The sequence below is a fragment of the Gnatocerus cornutus genome, chromosome 2 (genome assembly GCF_029298725.1).
Source record: "Gnatocerus cornutus isolate USDA-ARS CGAHR chromosome 2, icGnaCorn1.1, whole genome shotgun sequence".
Lineage (NCBI taxonomy): Eukaryota > Metazoa > Arthropoda > Insecta > Coleoptera > Tenebrionidae > Gnatocerus > Gnatocerus cornutus.
The window spans coordinates 5346316-5363821 of record NC_142234.1 but is presented as its reverse complement, the minus strand read 5'-3'; the positions used below and the strand labels follow the sequence as shown (position 1 = coordinate 5363821).

Here is a 17506-nt window from a genome sequence, read left to right as displayed (position 1 = left end):
AACAGGTATTTCCATAGTTTTAAGTGTTTCATTAACAACAATAATTAGGCTCGAGTAAGGAATTTGCCGAAAAACTACGAAATCCAAACGATCCAATGATTGGAAAAAATCCAACTTAAAATATTACAAACTTTCTGCCTTGACTGGCTCCAAAAATAGTGCAAAGTGAATTCTACAATACACCCTGTATACAGAGTGATTTTGAGATAGTAGTGGAAAAAAATCACGGTTTTACGGAAATGCGTAGAAGACGTTTTCGGTGATTTTTATTAATTATAAGGTAAAGGTAAAAATTCCAAAATCCGGACCTTAACAACAACGCAGAGCATTTTGTTCGTTAATAATAAACCTATGCATAGTAACTTTAGTAACCTTAATCATTGGCGTAGCATGTAGGAAATTGGAATAAATTTCTTTTATTTTGTTTTTAAAACTGCGACAGCAACTTAAAAACCGAAACCTTCATTTCCATCATTTACAATAAGCTATAATGGACTTTTTCCGCATTTCAAAATCACCCTGTATAATTAAAAACTAGTGTGCATACACAGATTTTTTTAAATTGAAAAAAATTTGTTCTAAATTCCAAAGGCTGATTAAAGGCGGATCCCACTAAAACCTCAACTTCACAAAACTAAGCAAAAGCATTAAAAGACCAAAGCAAATTCAAAAAGAATTTGAAAAGAATTTAGAGAATAAGTACATACTTATAATGAAAATTCTAAACAGGCTCAAAAGAATCATAGAATAAATCAAACAGTACAATAAAGAACAATTTAAAGTATCTAATCTAAAAAGAATTCAGAAGACCTAAAAAAATTAGACAAAATTTAAAATTAATCTAAAAGAAACTAGAGACTAATTGCAATCTAAAGAAAATTATAAAAGAAATAGTTAATCGCGAGTTCTAGAATCTTGGAGAATCCATAGATTTACTGGAAAAGGTATCAACCATAAATCAATTAAAAATAAACCACAAGGATCAATGTATTTATGAATATAAAGGTTGTAAAAAACCAAAGAAACTAGAAAGGAAAACTGGAAAATATACGGAGAAATCGACAAAAAATTTAAAGAGAATATAGAATATACCCGCATAAAGTGCAAAGATTTTAACCGCAAAATCAGACACTGCTGTAGAAAAGATTTTTCAAAAAAAAAATTATCAACTGACTAGAACTTCATAAAAGACATTTTTTGCTACTTGTTTATTAGCGTTTTTATTCTCTACTTTTCGATGGCCTAGACTGAACTTCACATTGAACTGACCTACCTTAATACTAAAATAACATGAAATAACATGAATTAGTGGCGCGACACTGATGTCTTATTTTATTATTAGGGTAGACCAGTTTAATGTCAAGTTCAGTCCAGGCTATCGAAAAGTTGGGAATAAAAACGCTAATAAACAAGTAGCAAAAAATGTCTTTATGGGAGTTCCAGTCAGTTTAATATTATTTGTGGTAGAGAAATGTGGGTTTTACAGTGCCAAATTGTTCAAATTTGGATTATTTTGAGTTAGAATTTCTTTTTATTCTTTATCAGTGGTTTCCGCAAAAGTGTGATGAACCTAAAGTTCTAATAAGTGTTTTCTTTATAGATAAAACTGAGTTGGGTCGTCTAATGGAGGACATTTGATCATTTTTCGTAATTACTTCAGGTAATTTTTTCATTATTTTGTTTCTAATTAAAATTTCAATTTGATCGAAAAAGCGAATCGGAAAAAATCACCTTCCAAACTAAACAAAAAAAGAAACTATGAAGTATTTCAAGTTAATTAGTATCATTTTGTCAAATTTTGTTGGGTTGAATATTTTCTCAACGGACCTTAAATCCGCCTTTGCTAAATTCTTAAATTACTTATGAACTGATTTTATATTAATAGTGCCTATAAAGTATTATTAGCTTGTTATGAATCATAACTTTCGACGTTTGTTCATTATTATTTGGGATTTTACGCAATTTATAACAATTATTTAAAAATAAAGTCGTTTGTTATGCTTCCTGATTAATAATGAAAGCTAAACTATCGAAAGGAAAAAATTACGCTCAGACCAGAAAAGTGTCTTCTCTTCCTTGATACATAATTACTATATTTGTATTTTATTATTTTCCGTAGGTGTGAATAATTTTTGTTTCTGTCTAGCAGGTCGAAGCTTACAGTTTTAATTGATACAAAATGCAAAAATTATTGTAATTCAGTTTTGTAATGACGCTCACCGACTTTTTCTGACCTGAAACCAATAAACAGACGAAACTCTTATAATTTGGAACAAAAATGTTACATTGTGGTATAAAAATCTGCAATGCTGATGAAAGGAACTAAATAGAGCAGCAAAGAAGAAATCGCACAACATTGAAAATGCAAGACAAACTTTTGCTTTTTCATCTAATTGTTAATTTGAGTAATTCTGTTCCTAGCTCTTGGATAAAGTTGAATTTGCCCCAATTCTGAAAAATCCTTGTTCCGGTTGACCGGTTTGAACTCAGTTCCGAACGTAATCGGCTGCTTTTCTTTGTCCACCAAAGTAAGAGGGATCAAATTCTTCGGTTTCCATCCTTCCGGACTTGGAACAACTTTTGTCTTTTTCTCACCAGCACCGCTCTTCATTTTGCCTTTTCTTCTATAATAAAGAACTTCTCCAACTAATGTTATCATTGCCAGAGCCAGTCCGAAGAGCGTCGCAATGAAAACTCCACCTAAAAACAATGATGTAGTTACTTTTTGCTTGAATTTCTTCATCTCTTATTACCTAAACTTTCCAAAGTTATTCCTTCATTGTCGTCTGTGCTTGGGCAAGCTCCTTTAGCCGAATGATTCCAGTATTTTGCTTGCAGTTGCTCAAAAAACCGGTCTTTTTGCAGGTTCAAAATTCTGCCAAACTCGATGTCAGACACGTACAGTTTAAACACAAACTCACGTTTTGCTGATTTCATCCTGAAGATGACTCCCTTGTTGGACGGCAACAGCGTACGGTCGTTCTGCAAAGACTTCACCAACTTCTGTTAAATTACAGTCTCGACTGATCTCATATTTGATTTCTGAAGAATCATGAATAAACGCAAAATCTGCATCCGTATGTTCATTCACAATCCTAAAGCCATCAGTGGCGGTGGCTACAGGATTGGAGTCATTGATCGCCAACAGAATGTGACCGTACTGTTCTCTAATCGGGTAATCCCAAACTCGATATTGCGTATCGTCAGTCGACGCATTCAGTGTTAACTCTTTCCACATCCTAGAAATGGAATTATTAAGAAAATTGTAATTTCGTTATTTAGCAACCTGTATAAAGTATCTTCCGCATGCTTCATGTTAATGAAATATTTATGAGTGTCGGAATCTTTCACCACGGTGTAATTAATTCGCGATTGTTTGGCGAGCTGTTCCAGAGACTGAACTGGAGTCTAGAATCACATGGAGTTATATTTTTGATTGTTGGAAGAAGGATTGTAACCTGCATACGCTCCACTGTTAAGAACGCAGCTAAATTTGCGGTAAAAGTGGCTAACATCAAGACTACAAAGAGCCAATACGCTGCTACTAAAGTCCGACCAGACAGTGCTTTAGGGGCTTCTCCTCCACCTTGGGGAGTAAAAGAAGTGAGGGCAAACCAGAAGCTCTCCTTCAGTGTGAATTCCCTGAAAGAGATCACTGAAATTACACGAACATGATAGTTTGAGTACCTGCAAGGATAAGGATACGCCTTCTTGTTATTTCGAGCACTGTAAGGAGAATATTTGTCCAAGAACCAAACCATGAAACCTGTTACTATGAGCGCTCCCACTATACTAAGCCAAACTTCCAGTTTTAGCACCGTCATAAACTTGAAGAGAGAAGTTTTTCGAACTGGTTTGCGCATCACTGAAATTTATTATTATTAAGGTTATTGCAGGGTAAGAATGCAACCTATGGTTATCCCAGTTTGCTCAAAATATGGTGCCACGTAGTCGATGACTTCTTCACGATCTGCAGTCATGATAAGCGCCGTTATGGCCAAGTCGGTTTCCTGTAACCGAATTTTGAAAAACAATGTTTGGAGCGTTTATTGTTTTTACCCCTGTAGCCAAGTCTCCGACCACGCCATCCCACACTCCTTTTCTCTTTCGGCCGAAGGTTCCTTTTTTGGGTTCCACGAATTCGTATTGAAAGCCCATAATTTTTGCCAACTCGTCGGCGAAGTCCACGCAGTAACCAGTCCAGTGGGATTTGCCTATGAAATCTGTTTCTTTGTACGACCATGGGAGAGCCTAGAAAAGGTTTTCTTCCATGTCAGAAGGATTAAAGGGACGATTCTTACGTGCGTTATTCCTATTCTGTAGAACGGAGTGATAGCATTAATAGTTTGGCCTTCTAAGACCCTGACACCATTCTTGTAATCGTATTCTGCTACTTTTGTCCCACTTTCGCCACCCACTTCAATACTCCCTTTACTGTTAACATATAAACCAAAATTGTTTTTGTACACCAACGGCGTTTGGTCAACTTCTTCTTGTAAACACTCGTAGAATTTATTTCTACCAATCTCGTCATATTGGGCTCCATCGCAACTCAAGTTGGAAGGAAATTTTATGTTTTCTCGAGTCATGGATTCGAGTACTTTTCTTAAAATTTCCATTGCTACTAAAAGAAAATTCTCCTGCAAGTTGAAGTTGCTCGGACATTCACATTGTTCGATTTTTAGAAATTGGCAACAAATTTCTTCTTCGATGTACAAGAGATTGATGGGCAAATTCTTTAAGAGTTTGCGATCGAAATGTTTTTGTTGGAAGTCCAAGAAGACTAGGTTCCATCGTTCAGGTAAAGTGACCACATTTTCATCGAGTGCCTAAGAGACAAATAAATCTTAAATTAAAACTGTTCTACAGTTAGAAATGTTCTTCAAATTTTGTAAGAAATAATATACACTTTGCTTTAGTATGAAATACGAAGACATTACTAAGGAAAATTGGATTTTAACAGATGTTACTTATCTTACATCTAATCAACTTCTTAACAGACAACTAACTTTTGGAAACGCGTGACAACGATGGAAAAATTAATTTTTTTAGTTACCGCCACACTTCCTAGAGACAAATTCAAATCACATTCAATGTTTTTTATTATACAGGGTCCAGCAACACTTGTGTCCACCCCCAAAAAAATTTGTTTTTTATCTCTGATAGTTTTGGCGTCGCGACGCCCTAAAAATGTAATTTTTAGTTAATTGTGAAGGTTTGTGATATCAACCCTTAAGTTAATTTTTTTTTTCAATATAAATGTGTTAAAAATATCTCGGCTGTTAATTTAGATTCAATGCAAATTGTCTTCAAAATTTGAGAAAAAAATGCGGTTTTATCAAGTTAGTTTCCAATTTCATTACGTCAAAATTGGGAACTTCGTTTACACCCATATGTCACATCTTGTGTCACAAATGACATCTTCCCTTTGGTTCGCTTTAGATTGTAACGAAAGTCTTACTTGGTGAAATTGTCGCTTTATCGATGTTAATTAACCATTTCTGGTGTCCATAAAGTGCAACTTGCCCGTGTTAATCAAAATTAACCTTTATAAAAGAAAATAAAGTGACTTGTGAAATTTTGGTGTAAACGTAGTTTGCCACTGCGGTTGTCATAAATTTGAAAACTAACTTGATAAAACAGCGTTTTTTTCGGAAATTTTAAACACAATTTCATTAGATTTAAAATAAAAACTCAGATATATGTATCACAGTTATGTTGAAAAAAAATTGAACTCGCGAATATTTCCGCAAAAACTCAAAAATCGCTAAAAATTATACTTCTTAGGCGTCGCGACGTCAACCAAACCGTGATAAAAAACAAATTTTTGCGTCAGCTTCTAGAGCTTTGTCAACTATGAGCGTATGCAAATTTTCAAAATTTTGTATTTAAAATTAAAGTCGATTTTAGGGGTGGAAGCACATGTACTTAACTTGAGATAAAATAAACTGTGCACTTCTCCTAAAGAGGTTTACGCTCCTTACAAAGTTGCTTGACTGACTTGGCAATATTTAAAGTAAAACACCGTCGCTATGATCTAGATATTCAGGAATTTTCTTATTTAGCCCAGACGGTGTTTGAACAGTTTTCAAACAATAATAAACAATTTTCATAATTATTATTCCTAAATTAAAGGCAAAAAACATTAATTCTTAATTATCGACTAAAAATTAACTGATTTTTCTACACGAGTTTGTTAAATATTTAAATCTACCGATTTTACCGAAAAAAAAGATCTTGTGACAACACTGTATAAAACGATTTTATTAATTACCTCTTTTTTTACTCAAGTATGTTCAACATTAAAATACATTAAAAATTTGCACGGTTTTGGATTTGCGTGAAGTTTTGCGTTAAATGAGCACAAATACATTGAGTTTGATCCATAGAGAAACAGGACGTTGGCCAAAATCTGCTGTTAAAGGCTCTTCTTGGGTTAATTTTCCATAATTTTTTTTGGGGTGAAAACGACGTTGAATAACTTTGAGTTTGCATCAAAAAAGCAGCTCGAAATCTATCGAATGGAGAAATCTCAGATCGCTAAATCAAATAGTTTACGAGTGTCAGCCAAAAAATTCAAAAAAATTGAAAGATTAAGCCGGAAATTTTGTTTCGCAAAAAAACGACTATCAAATTTTAAGTTTTTGAGGACGAATTTTAAAAGAAATAAGGCTAAAAAAAACGATAGCACCAACCTTTATTTCTATCTGCCGCAGTTTCGATGATATTAAGATTAAAAAATTTGGAACTAAAAATTAACTATTCAAAACTTGTTCAGTTATTTGTTGTCGTACGTCGATTTTTAGCTCGAATTAAGAATCTACGTGAAATTATGCGTAAAATGAGCCCCAACAATGCAAAAATAACTGAGAAATCGACCGCAGAAGTTTGACATAGTTTTAGTCGTAAATTTTGTTTTTGCAGAATTGGAATTTTTGGCTGTCAGAGAATTTAATAAGACTGAATTCTTTGCTAAAAAATCGCAAAAAAAACGATAAAGGATTGGGATGACTTTAAAATGTAAAGAAGTATAAAGTTCTTAGGATGGTTAAGTATTTAAAGAATACACAAAATTTCAATGCATCTGAAGAACTTTTTAGCATCTCTCAAAAGCTTTGAGAGTTTTTGAGCATATTTGACAATCTTTGAATTCTATAAAACAATTTTTTAATTTTCTTTGAAGAGTTCTAAAGCGTATAGAAAATCTAGAAAATCGGGCAACTTTGGTATGGTATGGCATCCAAAGCTAAAAAAATGGTAAAAATTGAAAGCTTTGATTTCAAACAAATCTGCTTTTCATTTTTTATGAATAACAGTAATTAGCATTGCCCTTTACTTCGACTCAAAGACCATAAAAATTTGCCATATCAAGAGAAAGTGAGTTGAATTGAGAGTAGCAGCAATTCATTGCAACGGAACAAACGCAAAAAATACCGTTTGAAACAACTCCTCCATATTCGCCGTCGTCGCAAGAATGGCAAAATTATTCGGAATTGGTTTAATCGCTTTGAGCCTGTCAGCCGTCGTTCTATCCAAGTTTTCCGAAATCACCATCCTCAGTAAAGTCGTGTCTATCCAAAAGTACAACGCTTCGTCCACTTCTAAAAAGAAAACTTAGATTTCCCTCTATAACACTTCTTAACATTACGGTTGGCATTTTCGAAAATCAAGCTAACATCCGTGGAATTGCGATAGTCTAGATATTTATCCAGAAGCAACAAAAACGGACTGATTGATACATCAATTTTAACGTACGGAATTCCAGTTGCCACAGCCACTTTTTCCGCTTCTTCATTTCCAGACCATGTCAAATCGACGATTACGGCAGCATCATTTGATAAACTCTCACAAACTGAAAGTGTAAATTGTTTAGTTTGTATTGATCGATATGTTTTACCTTTTTTGTAGTCATCTTCGTCGCCAGCAAGATCGATTGAAACCAGCTCCAATTGCGACGACTGGAAACTTTTTTCCAATAGTTGTAGCACGTGTTCCTGTCCCGTTTCTTTCAAAATCGCTACAAGCAGAAAGGAGATTTTGGTTTTGTTGTGTAGATAAGCATTTCAATACTAATTCCATTTATAACCGCTTACATATTTATCAGTTTTAACCTTGCCTTGGTTATTGTTGCTTTAAGAGTTTCAGACATGCATGAAACACGTAAACTTGGTCTTTACATGATTTATATTTTCTGTTGATATAACTAAGTTGTTTTGATCTTTATTAAAAAGTCGCAGTGTAATGCGGTGAGAAATAATTGGTGGAACATTTTTAATCGCAAAATGAAAGTTTCATTCTCAGTTTTTACCGAATGAAGTTTATTTCTTATGCGGTAGTCGCAAGTTACTTTCCAAGAGTGTGGCCGCGACTGTTGATGGTTTCATAATCGCATTTTATCAACGGGTAATAATGCATAACAGCGTGATAAAAATAAGGTAATTATTCGATATTCGTGTAGCAGCGCTAAGTGAATAATGCATTTTTGAGTGACATGTGCAACGACAGTTGGTTTGCTGGCGCGATTTGCAGTTTTTAAGGTGAGCATTTTTTTATTGTTATTATTATTATTAATATTATTATTGTTAAGCACAGTTTTCTAATGTTTCGTGAAATTAATCGCATTATTATTTGTCAATAAATTAAAAGTAAAATTTTTAATCAAAATCATTTAAACAAGAAAGGTTTAAAAAAGCCACTGAATGGTTTCCTTTCTCTATTGGTTTATTAATTTTGTGGTTCTAATTCTAATTATTTTAATATGTATTAAATTCGGCAAAAATTGACAATTAACTGAAATGGTTACTATTACTATTCAGATATTAATAATAATGTATCAATACCGGAACTGTATATTTTACATAAATTATATGTATCAACACATTTCATTTTGTGTTTTAAGCAATCATTTTTGCAATTTTTAAACTGAAATAATACTCAATTTTCTTTGAAAAATTAAACAATATAACTTTCACTTTTTCTCTTTACATTTTAATGAAAAACAAACGCACTATTTTAATTTAAATTTTACAGGTATAAACACAAGTATTTTTTTTGTTTATCACTGAATATCATGAGTATATTGCACGTATGCACTTAGATAAAATGCAAAACTGTTAAATATTGTCGTTAGTGGTTATACAGACGTCACGTTTGCTCCAAGGTCAAGTGATTAAAATAAAACCAATTTTGGTGTAATGTAAGAAACTTTTATCAGCAAATTGTAGAAAAATACGAGCTAAGTATTTTTTTTTGTTTTCACAACCACGTTTACACCGCTTCATCATTGGAAAGGAACGAAATTTCTTTTGATTATCATTACTTCATTACCAAAGGGGGATTTGTAGTTTCCAACTCTTTATTTGGAAATATTTTATACCCGATCCCAGTTTTGGACTGTTTATGCGTTGAAAGTTGATTTAATTCGTCTTCTTATGTTGTTAACTTGTATGCATTCTTGTAAGTCCATTTTTGGTCAAAATGAGTTTTGGATTCAATCAGACGAAATGCAAAATTTTATCACGATTTTATTATTATTATTATTATTTATTAAATTATTATTATATTATTTAAAAAAGAAGGCAAACACATAGTTTCTTTTTTCTCTGATAAAATTAAGCCGAGGGTTTGTTTGTAGTTTTTCAACTAAATCCACTTCTATTTGATGAGCTGATTTTGAAAATATTTTTATTTGGGTTTTAGCAAGCATTGAATCAAAATATTTATTTTTAAGAAAATGTTAAAAATAAATATTTTTCTAGACAGACATTCTAGACATTTTCTTATGTTGTTTACAAATCTTATCTTTATCCAGTTTATAAGATAAATGATAGTCTAAAATCATGTAAAAGTGATTAATTTTGCCATTTTTTAAAGATATTTAGTTATTTCTGCTCACATTTAATTAAATTTCTCTATTCTTCAAGAATACTCAAAATTTACTGGAAATTTTAATATGTACTAAATTAAAATGTTTGAGATACACAAAATGTTGATGGATGTGTTTTTTTCAAAAACATAAGTTTGATACGCCATGCACTTAGTATATGAACATCCTGTATACGCAAAAATATTTACAAAGTGAAGGCTTTTTCTCTATAGCCCGCTGTAACTTTCCAAAATTCTTAGCGTTAACAATGTTGAAGATTTCTTCTTCTTGAAGAAGACATTTTGAAATTTAATGTCTTCAAGAAAAATAATATCACAATTCCTAGTTCATTCAAAAAAAAGAGAAAAAATTAGTCCGATGGTGCGAAATTGGTAACCGTTTTTAGTTCACAAAAATTGAAATTGCAAAAATTTTTAGACACAAACAGATCGTGCGTTATTATACGATGGCGAGAGCGATAGGTGCGTAGTAAAAGCTTGCGCACAATTTTTTTAATGTTAAGCCACTCATAAGCGATGAACTCAAAACGATAACTTTGCCAAAAGTCTAAATTAAAGCACAACACTGTATAAAAAGTTCAATCATCAAATCGTACATTAAACGTTAAACATTCAAAATTTCCACGGTTTTGGATTTTGCGTGAAGTTCTGCGTTAAATGAGCAAAAATACCTTGAGTTTGATTCTCAATTAAACGAGACATTAACCAAAATCGGCTTTTAAAGGCTCTTCTTGGGTTAATTTTCCATATTTTTTTTCGAGGTGAAAACGACTTTGAATAACTTTGAGTTTGCATCAAGAGAGCAGCTCAAATTCTATCAACTGACCAAATCTCAGATCGCTAGGTCAAATAGTTTAGGAGTGACCAAAAGTTCAAAAAAATTGAAAGATAAAGTAAAAGCGTGCGCACATTTTTTTAATGTTTAGCCACTCATAAGCGATGAACTCAAAACGTTAACTCTGCCAAAAGTCTAAATTAAAGCACAAGAGGGATTAATTTAAAAAATGTTTATTATCAAGGTAAAATTTCAATTTTCGACATGACAAATGTTTATAACAATTTGTATTTTTGGGAATTTTGGCTTTATCACATTGAAATTTAGAGACGTTGAGATTTTGCACTTTCTTATCAACTCTGCCAAATGCTTTAATTATAACACTAAAGAGACGAATTTTAAAACATTTCATTTTCAAGGTGAAGTAAAAATTCTGACCCTTTATACAAGGTGTTTATAAATGTTTCTAGCATCAAGGGTAGCTATGAAATGTCAAAGAAATTTGCCGCTCATTATAAATGTGAGTTTAGATTTTTCAACTGACATTTGTAGTTAACCTCAATCATAAAGCAAAGTAAGTTTTGAGAAGAAAACTGTTCTAGTTGTGGTTTGAAACTTGAAAATCAAAAATTTGAACACAAAACCGCAACTGAAACGTCGTTGACGTAAGTTACATTTTAAATAATTGTTAAAACAGTTTTATTCACTATGAAAACAAAGCGGCAAAGTAGTGCACGACAGGAATTCCGTAGCCACCCTTGATGCTAGAAACATTTATAAACACCTTGTATTAAAATTTGTATTATCCGTTCAAAAAACATAAAAATCAAATTACCTTAGATTTTTAGTAAATCAGAATGTACTTAACGATCTACATAAATTGAATTCTCTGCGGGACTGTACTTTGAAGTTTAATGTTAATGTAAAATGCACTTATTTTATTTTAGGTTTGCTAAGGAAAGTGTTGAGGATTCAATTGATAACTCTCAATGCAAATATCATCAATTTCTTTCATTTTTCTCCCACAAAGTAAAATTTTAGTCAAATTTGAAACGTTTGACATTAGAATTAGAAACGTTTAACTGTCACGTTTAGGATGTTTTGTTTTTGCCAACCTTAGTAACTTTTATGTTGTGTGAATTGATAATAATTATGGTAATTTTGGCACCATCACAATGAGATTTAAAGAGGATACAATTTTTGATTTTTTAATTAACACTAGCAAAGGCCAAAATTATAGCACAAGAAAGACGCATTTTAGAAATTTGTATTTTCAAGGTTAAGAAAACATTTGTACAGAGTGTTCTGTAAGTAAAACACCAACTACTACCTGGGGAATCAGATTGTTTACAGAGAGATCTGAAATATTTTTTTTTTAGTTTTTTTTTGTAGAAGTTACATATCAGGCTGTAGAATTGTCCAATCAGGACTCGAAAAATAATTAAAGATTTGACTGAAAACATAGTACATAGTTTGGTTTTGACAAAAACGAGAGTGCCAAATAAATGTAGAACTGCTGCAGCAAAAAAAACTTCGAGATTTAAATTACTACCACCTTATTCATAACCTTGCTGTTAGAGTTTCTTGCTTTACTTAGCAAACACCCTGTATACGACTTTATGTAACTATAATTAAATGTCAAGGGGAAAAGGACATTTTTGAGCTGCACACAGAAAAAGGGGCATTTTCGTCGACTTTTGCGCTTTTAAGCTCTACTTTTCAACCGATCAGTACAAGTTTGCTCAGAAAAACGCGACGTGAAGTGCAAGGTTTAGTATGACTCAGTTTTCCTTCCGTTGCGTATGGACTTTTCCAGTGGCGCACCAAGTTTTTAAATTGCAAAACTTTTTACTCTGATTATGAAAAACCATCGTCACTGAGAAAATTGGAACAGTGCCACGTCTGTTTGCTGACATTTTCAGTTCAGGGTGATGAGAAGTGGAGTTCCAAAAATGCAACTTTGTTCAATTCTAGCTGACAAGACCTCTAGTTACAGAAGCATAATTTAATAAAACGTCAAAACTTACAAAAAGTAAAATTTAAAATACACGTCTCAGTTTTAAATTTTTAAACACTGAATTTTAAAGGCACGTTTTTAAGTCCTGAACTTACAAAAACGCAAAATTTTGCAAACCTGGACCAAATGAACACTTTGTTAGTTTTTAGAACTGAAACACACGGTATAAAATTATTCTAGAATTACATTTAGCCTTACCAAGCATTATCCACGACTAAGTTTTTGCAACCTTTCGCCTTGACAAATCAGTCTAACATCTTGATCTCTTGTAGCCCACAGTCAGTGTTTATTGTTAAAGAGTGGAGAAATGTGAATATCAATTATATATTTTAACGTCACTGGTAATTATTAATAACTACATAAATAATATGCTTTTAAAAACTATTAAACGATAAGTAAGCCAGTTATCACTTAATCTAGAAATAAAAGTAACGTTACCTTCGTTACACTCTTTCCATTGAACCGTTTTTTAATTTTCAATTTTTGTTTAAGATGAAATGGCCATCGTCTCTGTGATCTTTCTCACCTTGCTCGCTACATCCTCAGCAACTCACTGTGATAAAGAACTCGACTACCACGATAACTACGGGTATGGAATCGACATCACATGTGAAGACTTAACGAACGAAAACGAGAAGATGCTCAAAAACGTATCAGTCTCTAATGAAATTGAGCTCAATATTAAGAACTCCAATTTGACGAAAGTGACCCCGGATTTGTTCCTCAATGTTCCTAAAATTCGGTACCTGTCCATCGTTAACTCCACGTTTTCTTTCGATCCGCATGAAGAAGTCTTTGCCAATTTTGTGAAGCTCGAACATTTCAGTGTTACCAACACAAAATTCAATTTGAACTCACAAGTGCTCACCGGTTTGGAAAGTTTAAAGGAAATAAACTTAAAGAACTGTAGTCTACAGAAGATAAAGAACGGGACGTTTGCGGCACTTGCAAACTTGGAGACGTTAAAACTACCGAACAACCACTTCAAAACGCTGTTTGATATTCCGTTTTGTGAGCTTTCTTCGGTGAAGTTTGTCGATTTGGATTACAACGAAATCCAACAAATTGAAGATAATTTCCTTGTTTGTTTCGAACTGGAGGAGGAGACCGGATTCATGCTAAATGGAAGGCAAGAGCAAATCTACCACAAGGATAACTTTCATCGAACTAAATCCAATTTCAATATAATTGAACTTAATTTAAGTCATAACGAAATTCGGAGCGTGGGGGATTTTGATTGGACGGCAAGCCTCAAATATTTAGATTTGTCTAACAACAGACTTAGCAACATCAAGAAGAGTACCTTCCGAATGTTAACAGACTTGGAAAAATTAAACCTGGAGAACAACTTCATGGGAACTCTGGATGGTGTTTTCACAAATTTACAGAGTCTCAGGTTTCTCAACCTTGAAAACAACACGCTGTCTAAAATATCACTGAAAAATCTATTTAACTTGGAGGAAGTTAACTTGGGGAAGAACCATTTAGGGTCCGACAGTCTCACACATTTGTACAATTTGACCAAAATTCGGAAACTGCACTTGGGGGACAACAAAATCGACAGTTTACCATCAAACGTGTTCGTTGGATTCGAGTCTTTAACCACTTTAGACTTGTCTGGTAACCGAATTCTACTGACCTCTGGTTCTTTCAAAGGACTGTCTAAGTTAGAACAACTGAGCCTCCGAGGCAATAACTTGAAAAAAATCCCATCGAAAACGTTTACCGGTATGTCCAACTTACAGATTTTGGACATTTCCGAGAACACGTTGGGACCTTCTTTAGAATTCGACACTTTCTTCGGGTTGAACAACTTGGAGATTTTAAATGTTTCTAATAATTCGCTCGAGAATTTAAATTACGGTTTAGTCAAACCGTTGCATAATTTGCAAGTGCTTGATATCTCAGGAAACAGATTACAACACTTCCAGATCAGTTTAGTTTCTCTATTACCTTCACTTCGCGTGATTAATCTCAAATCGAATTTACTGTCGTGTGATACTCTGTCGATGATTATTACGTTTCTGAAAAGTAAGGGAATAAGTTATACTATTCATGAAGGCTTCCAATACGATAGACAAAACGTTGCGGGAATTTATTGCGAAGAAATATCGAGCAGATTGGTAAGCCCCGAAGTGAGAGGTGTGAGTTTCGGTGCAGTTGTTGGATTTATTTTTCTTGTTATTGTAACGAGTGTTTCGATTTCCTTTGTATTTTACAAGTGTATACTGTATGCTAGGAGGCGAAGATACAGGATGGATGAGTTAGAACTGCTGTAAACCAAACATAACATGTATTTTTTAAACAAATTGTAAATAAATACACTATTTTATCTCTATTATTTAAAACATCTATTTCGTGTCGATGCAAGGATAAACGTGCTGATTATGTTAAATATTTCCTTGAGGTTATCGGTTTTTTTAGAGAATATAACAATTAAGTTACTTTTATGTTTCTTAAGGTCAAAATTTAATTTTGTTTACGAGACATAAATAATGGGGGAAATGTTTTCGTTAGAAACATTATTCAGGACCTTATTATCTATTTAAAAGAAATCTGAATAGGAAAATATTAGTGCGTTCAAGGTAAAGTTTACCACTTTCAAATAGGTATGATTTATTTCCCTGTTATTGAGAATTTTAGTTTGCAACTTCTACAGGTAAAAGTAAAATAAAACTTGCGTTACTAATCATTATCATTATCATTCGTGTCAATTTTTAAGATTGTAAAGCAAAAGACAAAACAAATCAAAATTACAGTGAAAATGAAAAATATTTATTTAATGATTATACCAAAGTAAAAAATGGTTTATATTTTAATTTTGTTTAACTGAATGCTTAATATAGGCAATCCAACATACGCTTTTCTTTATCTACTTGTTGGAGAGAATTTTAATTTGACAGTTCGCAAGCAAACAACGGAATGACATGTTTTCAAGCTTGCAGTAAAAATACTCTTATATTTTACTGGCAATTAAAAATGCTGGGAGTTTTGACGCTGTAACAACAATAAGTTACATTTTTGACATACTTATCCATTTCAAATTCTAAATTATACTGAATTATAAAATCATAAAATCAGCAATTTTAAAACATTTTGATTGTGAAAGTTGATTTTTTCTATTGAATCTAAGTCAAAAACAAAGTCAAATTACGTTTATTTTTAAGAAGAGTTTTAGAAGATCTTATAGGAATATTTACAAAAAAGAATATAAAATCAACGAAATAAAAATATGTTTTATTTACAAAAATGGAATCGATTCTAGAATTCATCAAAAAGGTTAATTACTGGAGCAGTGGAAAGCCGTTTTCAAAATAAAATTGTCTCCGGATTCTGATATTTACAGATATTTGTCAAATAATTTTTTCACTAATTGTTTTTTTTTCAGTTTTGCTTAACAATTTGCAAAATCATGAAACTATTATATCTCATATCAATAAGCTTTCCAGCAAATTATAGAAGTCACCGGAGTGAGTTTTAGCAAAGATATTTGAGAAAAAGTGATAAAAATGTCGAAAAACAAATGGTTTTTAAAAACTAAATTGGTAACTTCGATTTTTTACTGTGATGCATCATTGTAAAAGTTGAGATCTCTGCTTTCTAATGCAGTGTTAAATTATTATTTTTTGGCATTTTTTAGAAACATTGCAGGTTTTGCTTGTTTGTTTCGAAGATTTTGTAAATATTTTATTTTAAATACCCATAAAATTGTAGTTTTTTGATTGTTTATTGGTCAGAATAAAAACTTATAGATAAAATTTATGCAGCAACTGTTAATAAGTTATTGCTCAAGTTTTCTATAATTTAAATAAATTTGAAGGCGTTTTCATATCAATCTAGATATTTTTTTACCTAAAACCCAACGATCGTTGGAAAAGTTATTTTCAAACTCAATATGTGTCTAAAAATTAGGATTTTTTAAGCAATGGCATTGATGTAATCTTATTTTTTTGAAAAAGTTTTCTTTTAAAAGGTTTTTTGTCCAGTAAAATCTAAACGATAAGAAAAAGCAATGCATTTGTCAGCGCGTCAAGAAGGCAAAATCTCAATCATTGCAATGATGCATTATGAAAATCAATGAAAACAGTGTTTTCTTTGAGATATAAATCAGTCTTTTAAAAATATCATGGAAAATATCATGCAAGTTTTCAAGGAAAAATGAAGATAACAAATGTTTGTGTGTAGAATCTAAAAAAATAAATTTTCAGGAATATCTCTGAATCCCGACCTGCAAGGAGCAAAACGGATCTCAGATTTGGGATAAGGTGACCATTTTTAGAAATGCACTTCTCTTGTACAAATCTTTTAAAAAATAAATTTAAGACAAAAAAAATTATTAAAATCTAAAACGAGTGTCTGTTGTAATCTTTGATAGTGTCAATGTTTTCACTTTAGAGAAAAACTCATTAGAATAAACTATCAAAATTTGTGAAAAAAAATTGCATACATCACAGCAAATTACTTACTGATCTTGACGACTTTGCCGTCGTCTGAACGCACATGGACCACAATGAAACCAAAAAATAAAATCACAAGCAAAAGTTGCATATTTCGATCTCGATAAAACAAACGTGGTCTGTCCAACCCAAGTAAGCTTCACTATTAAACTGTTAAAATATCGTGCTTTATGCCATCACGAAATATGTGAATAATAAATGAACGTGCTTCGTATAATTTCATTTCTACAAGCGTATAATTTAGAATCAAAGTCGTTCACCAAAGACAGCTAAGCGATATTTACAAAGAATTGGTTTGAATAGATTTTCCTTGAATGATTTATTGAATTCTGGTTTTACTTTTTTAGTATGTAAATGGGGCTACTGACTAAA

The 17506-nt window shown here is 32.2% G+C and overlaps 2 protein-coding genes across 2 annotated transcripts; one reads left to right on the top strand and one right to left on the bottom strand.

Annotated features, from left to right (window-relative positions):
- Positions 1-3: 3 nt before the first annotated feature.
- On the bottom strand, positions 4-17487 carry Ir8a (Ionotropic receptor 8a). The gene is made up of 13 exons (XM_088050698.1): positions 17144-17487; positions 7898-8017; positions 7649-7852; positions 7435-7601; positions 4302-4829; positions 4060-4251; positions 3911-4010; positions 3688-3865; positions 3459-3642; positions 3287-3408; positions 2922-3239; positions 2754-2875; positions 4-2700 (listed from the first exon to the last, which is right to left on the bottom strand). Exons 1-13 carry the CDS (start codon positions 17223-17225, stop codon positions 2390-2392), a joined length of 2628 nt encoding a protein of 875 aa, XP_087906824.1. The 5' UTR covers positions 17226-17487; the 3' UTR covers positions 4-2389.
- LOC148178258 (uncharacterized) lies at positions 8161-15015 on the top strand. The gene is made up of 2 exons (XM_088050700.1): positions 8161-8537; positions 13170-15015. The coding sequence occupies exon 2, from the start codon at positions 13175-13177 to the stop codon at positions 14954-14956; it is 1782 nt and encodes a 593-aa protein (XP_087906826.1). The 5' UTR covers positions 8161-8537; positions 13170-13174; the 3' UTR covers positions 14957-15015.
- Positions 17488-17506: the final 19 nt, after the last annotated feature.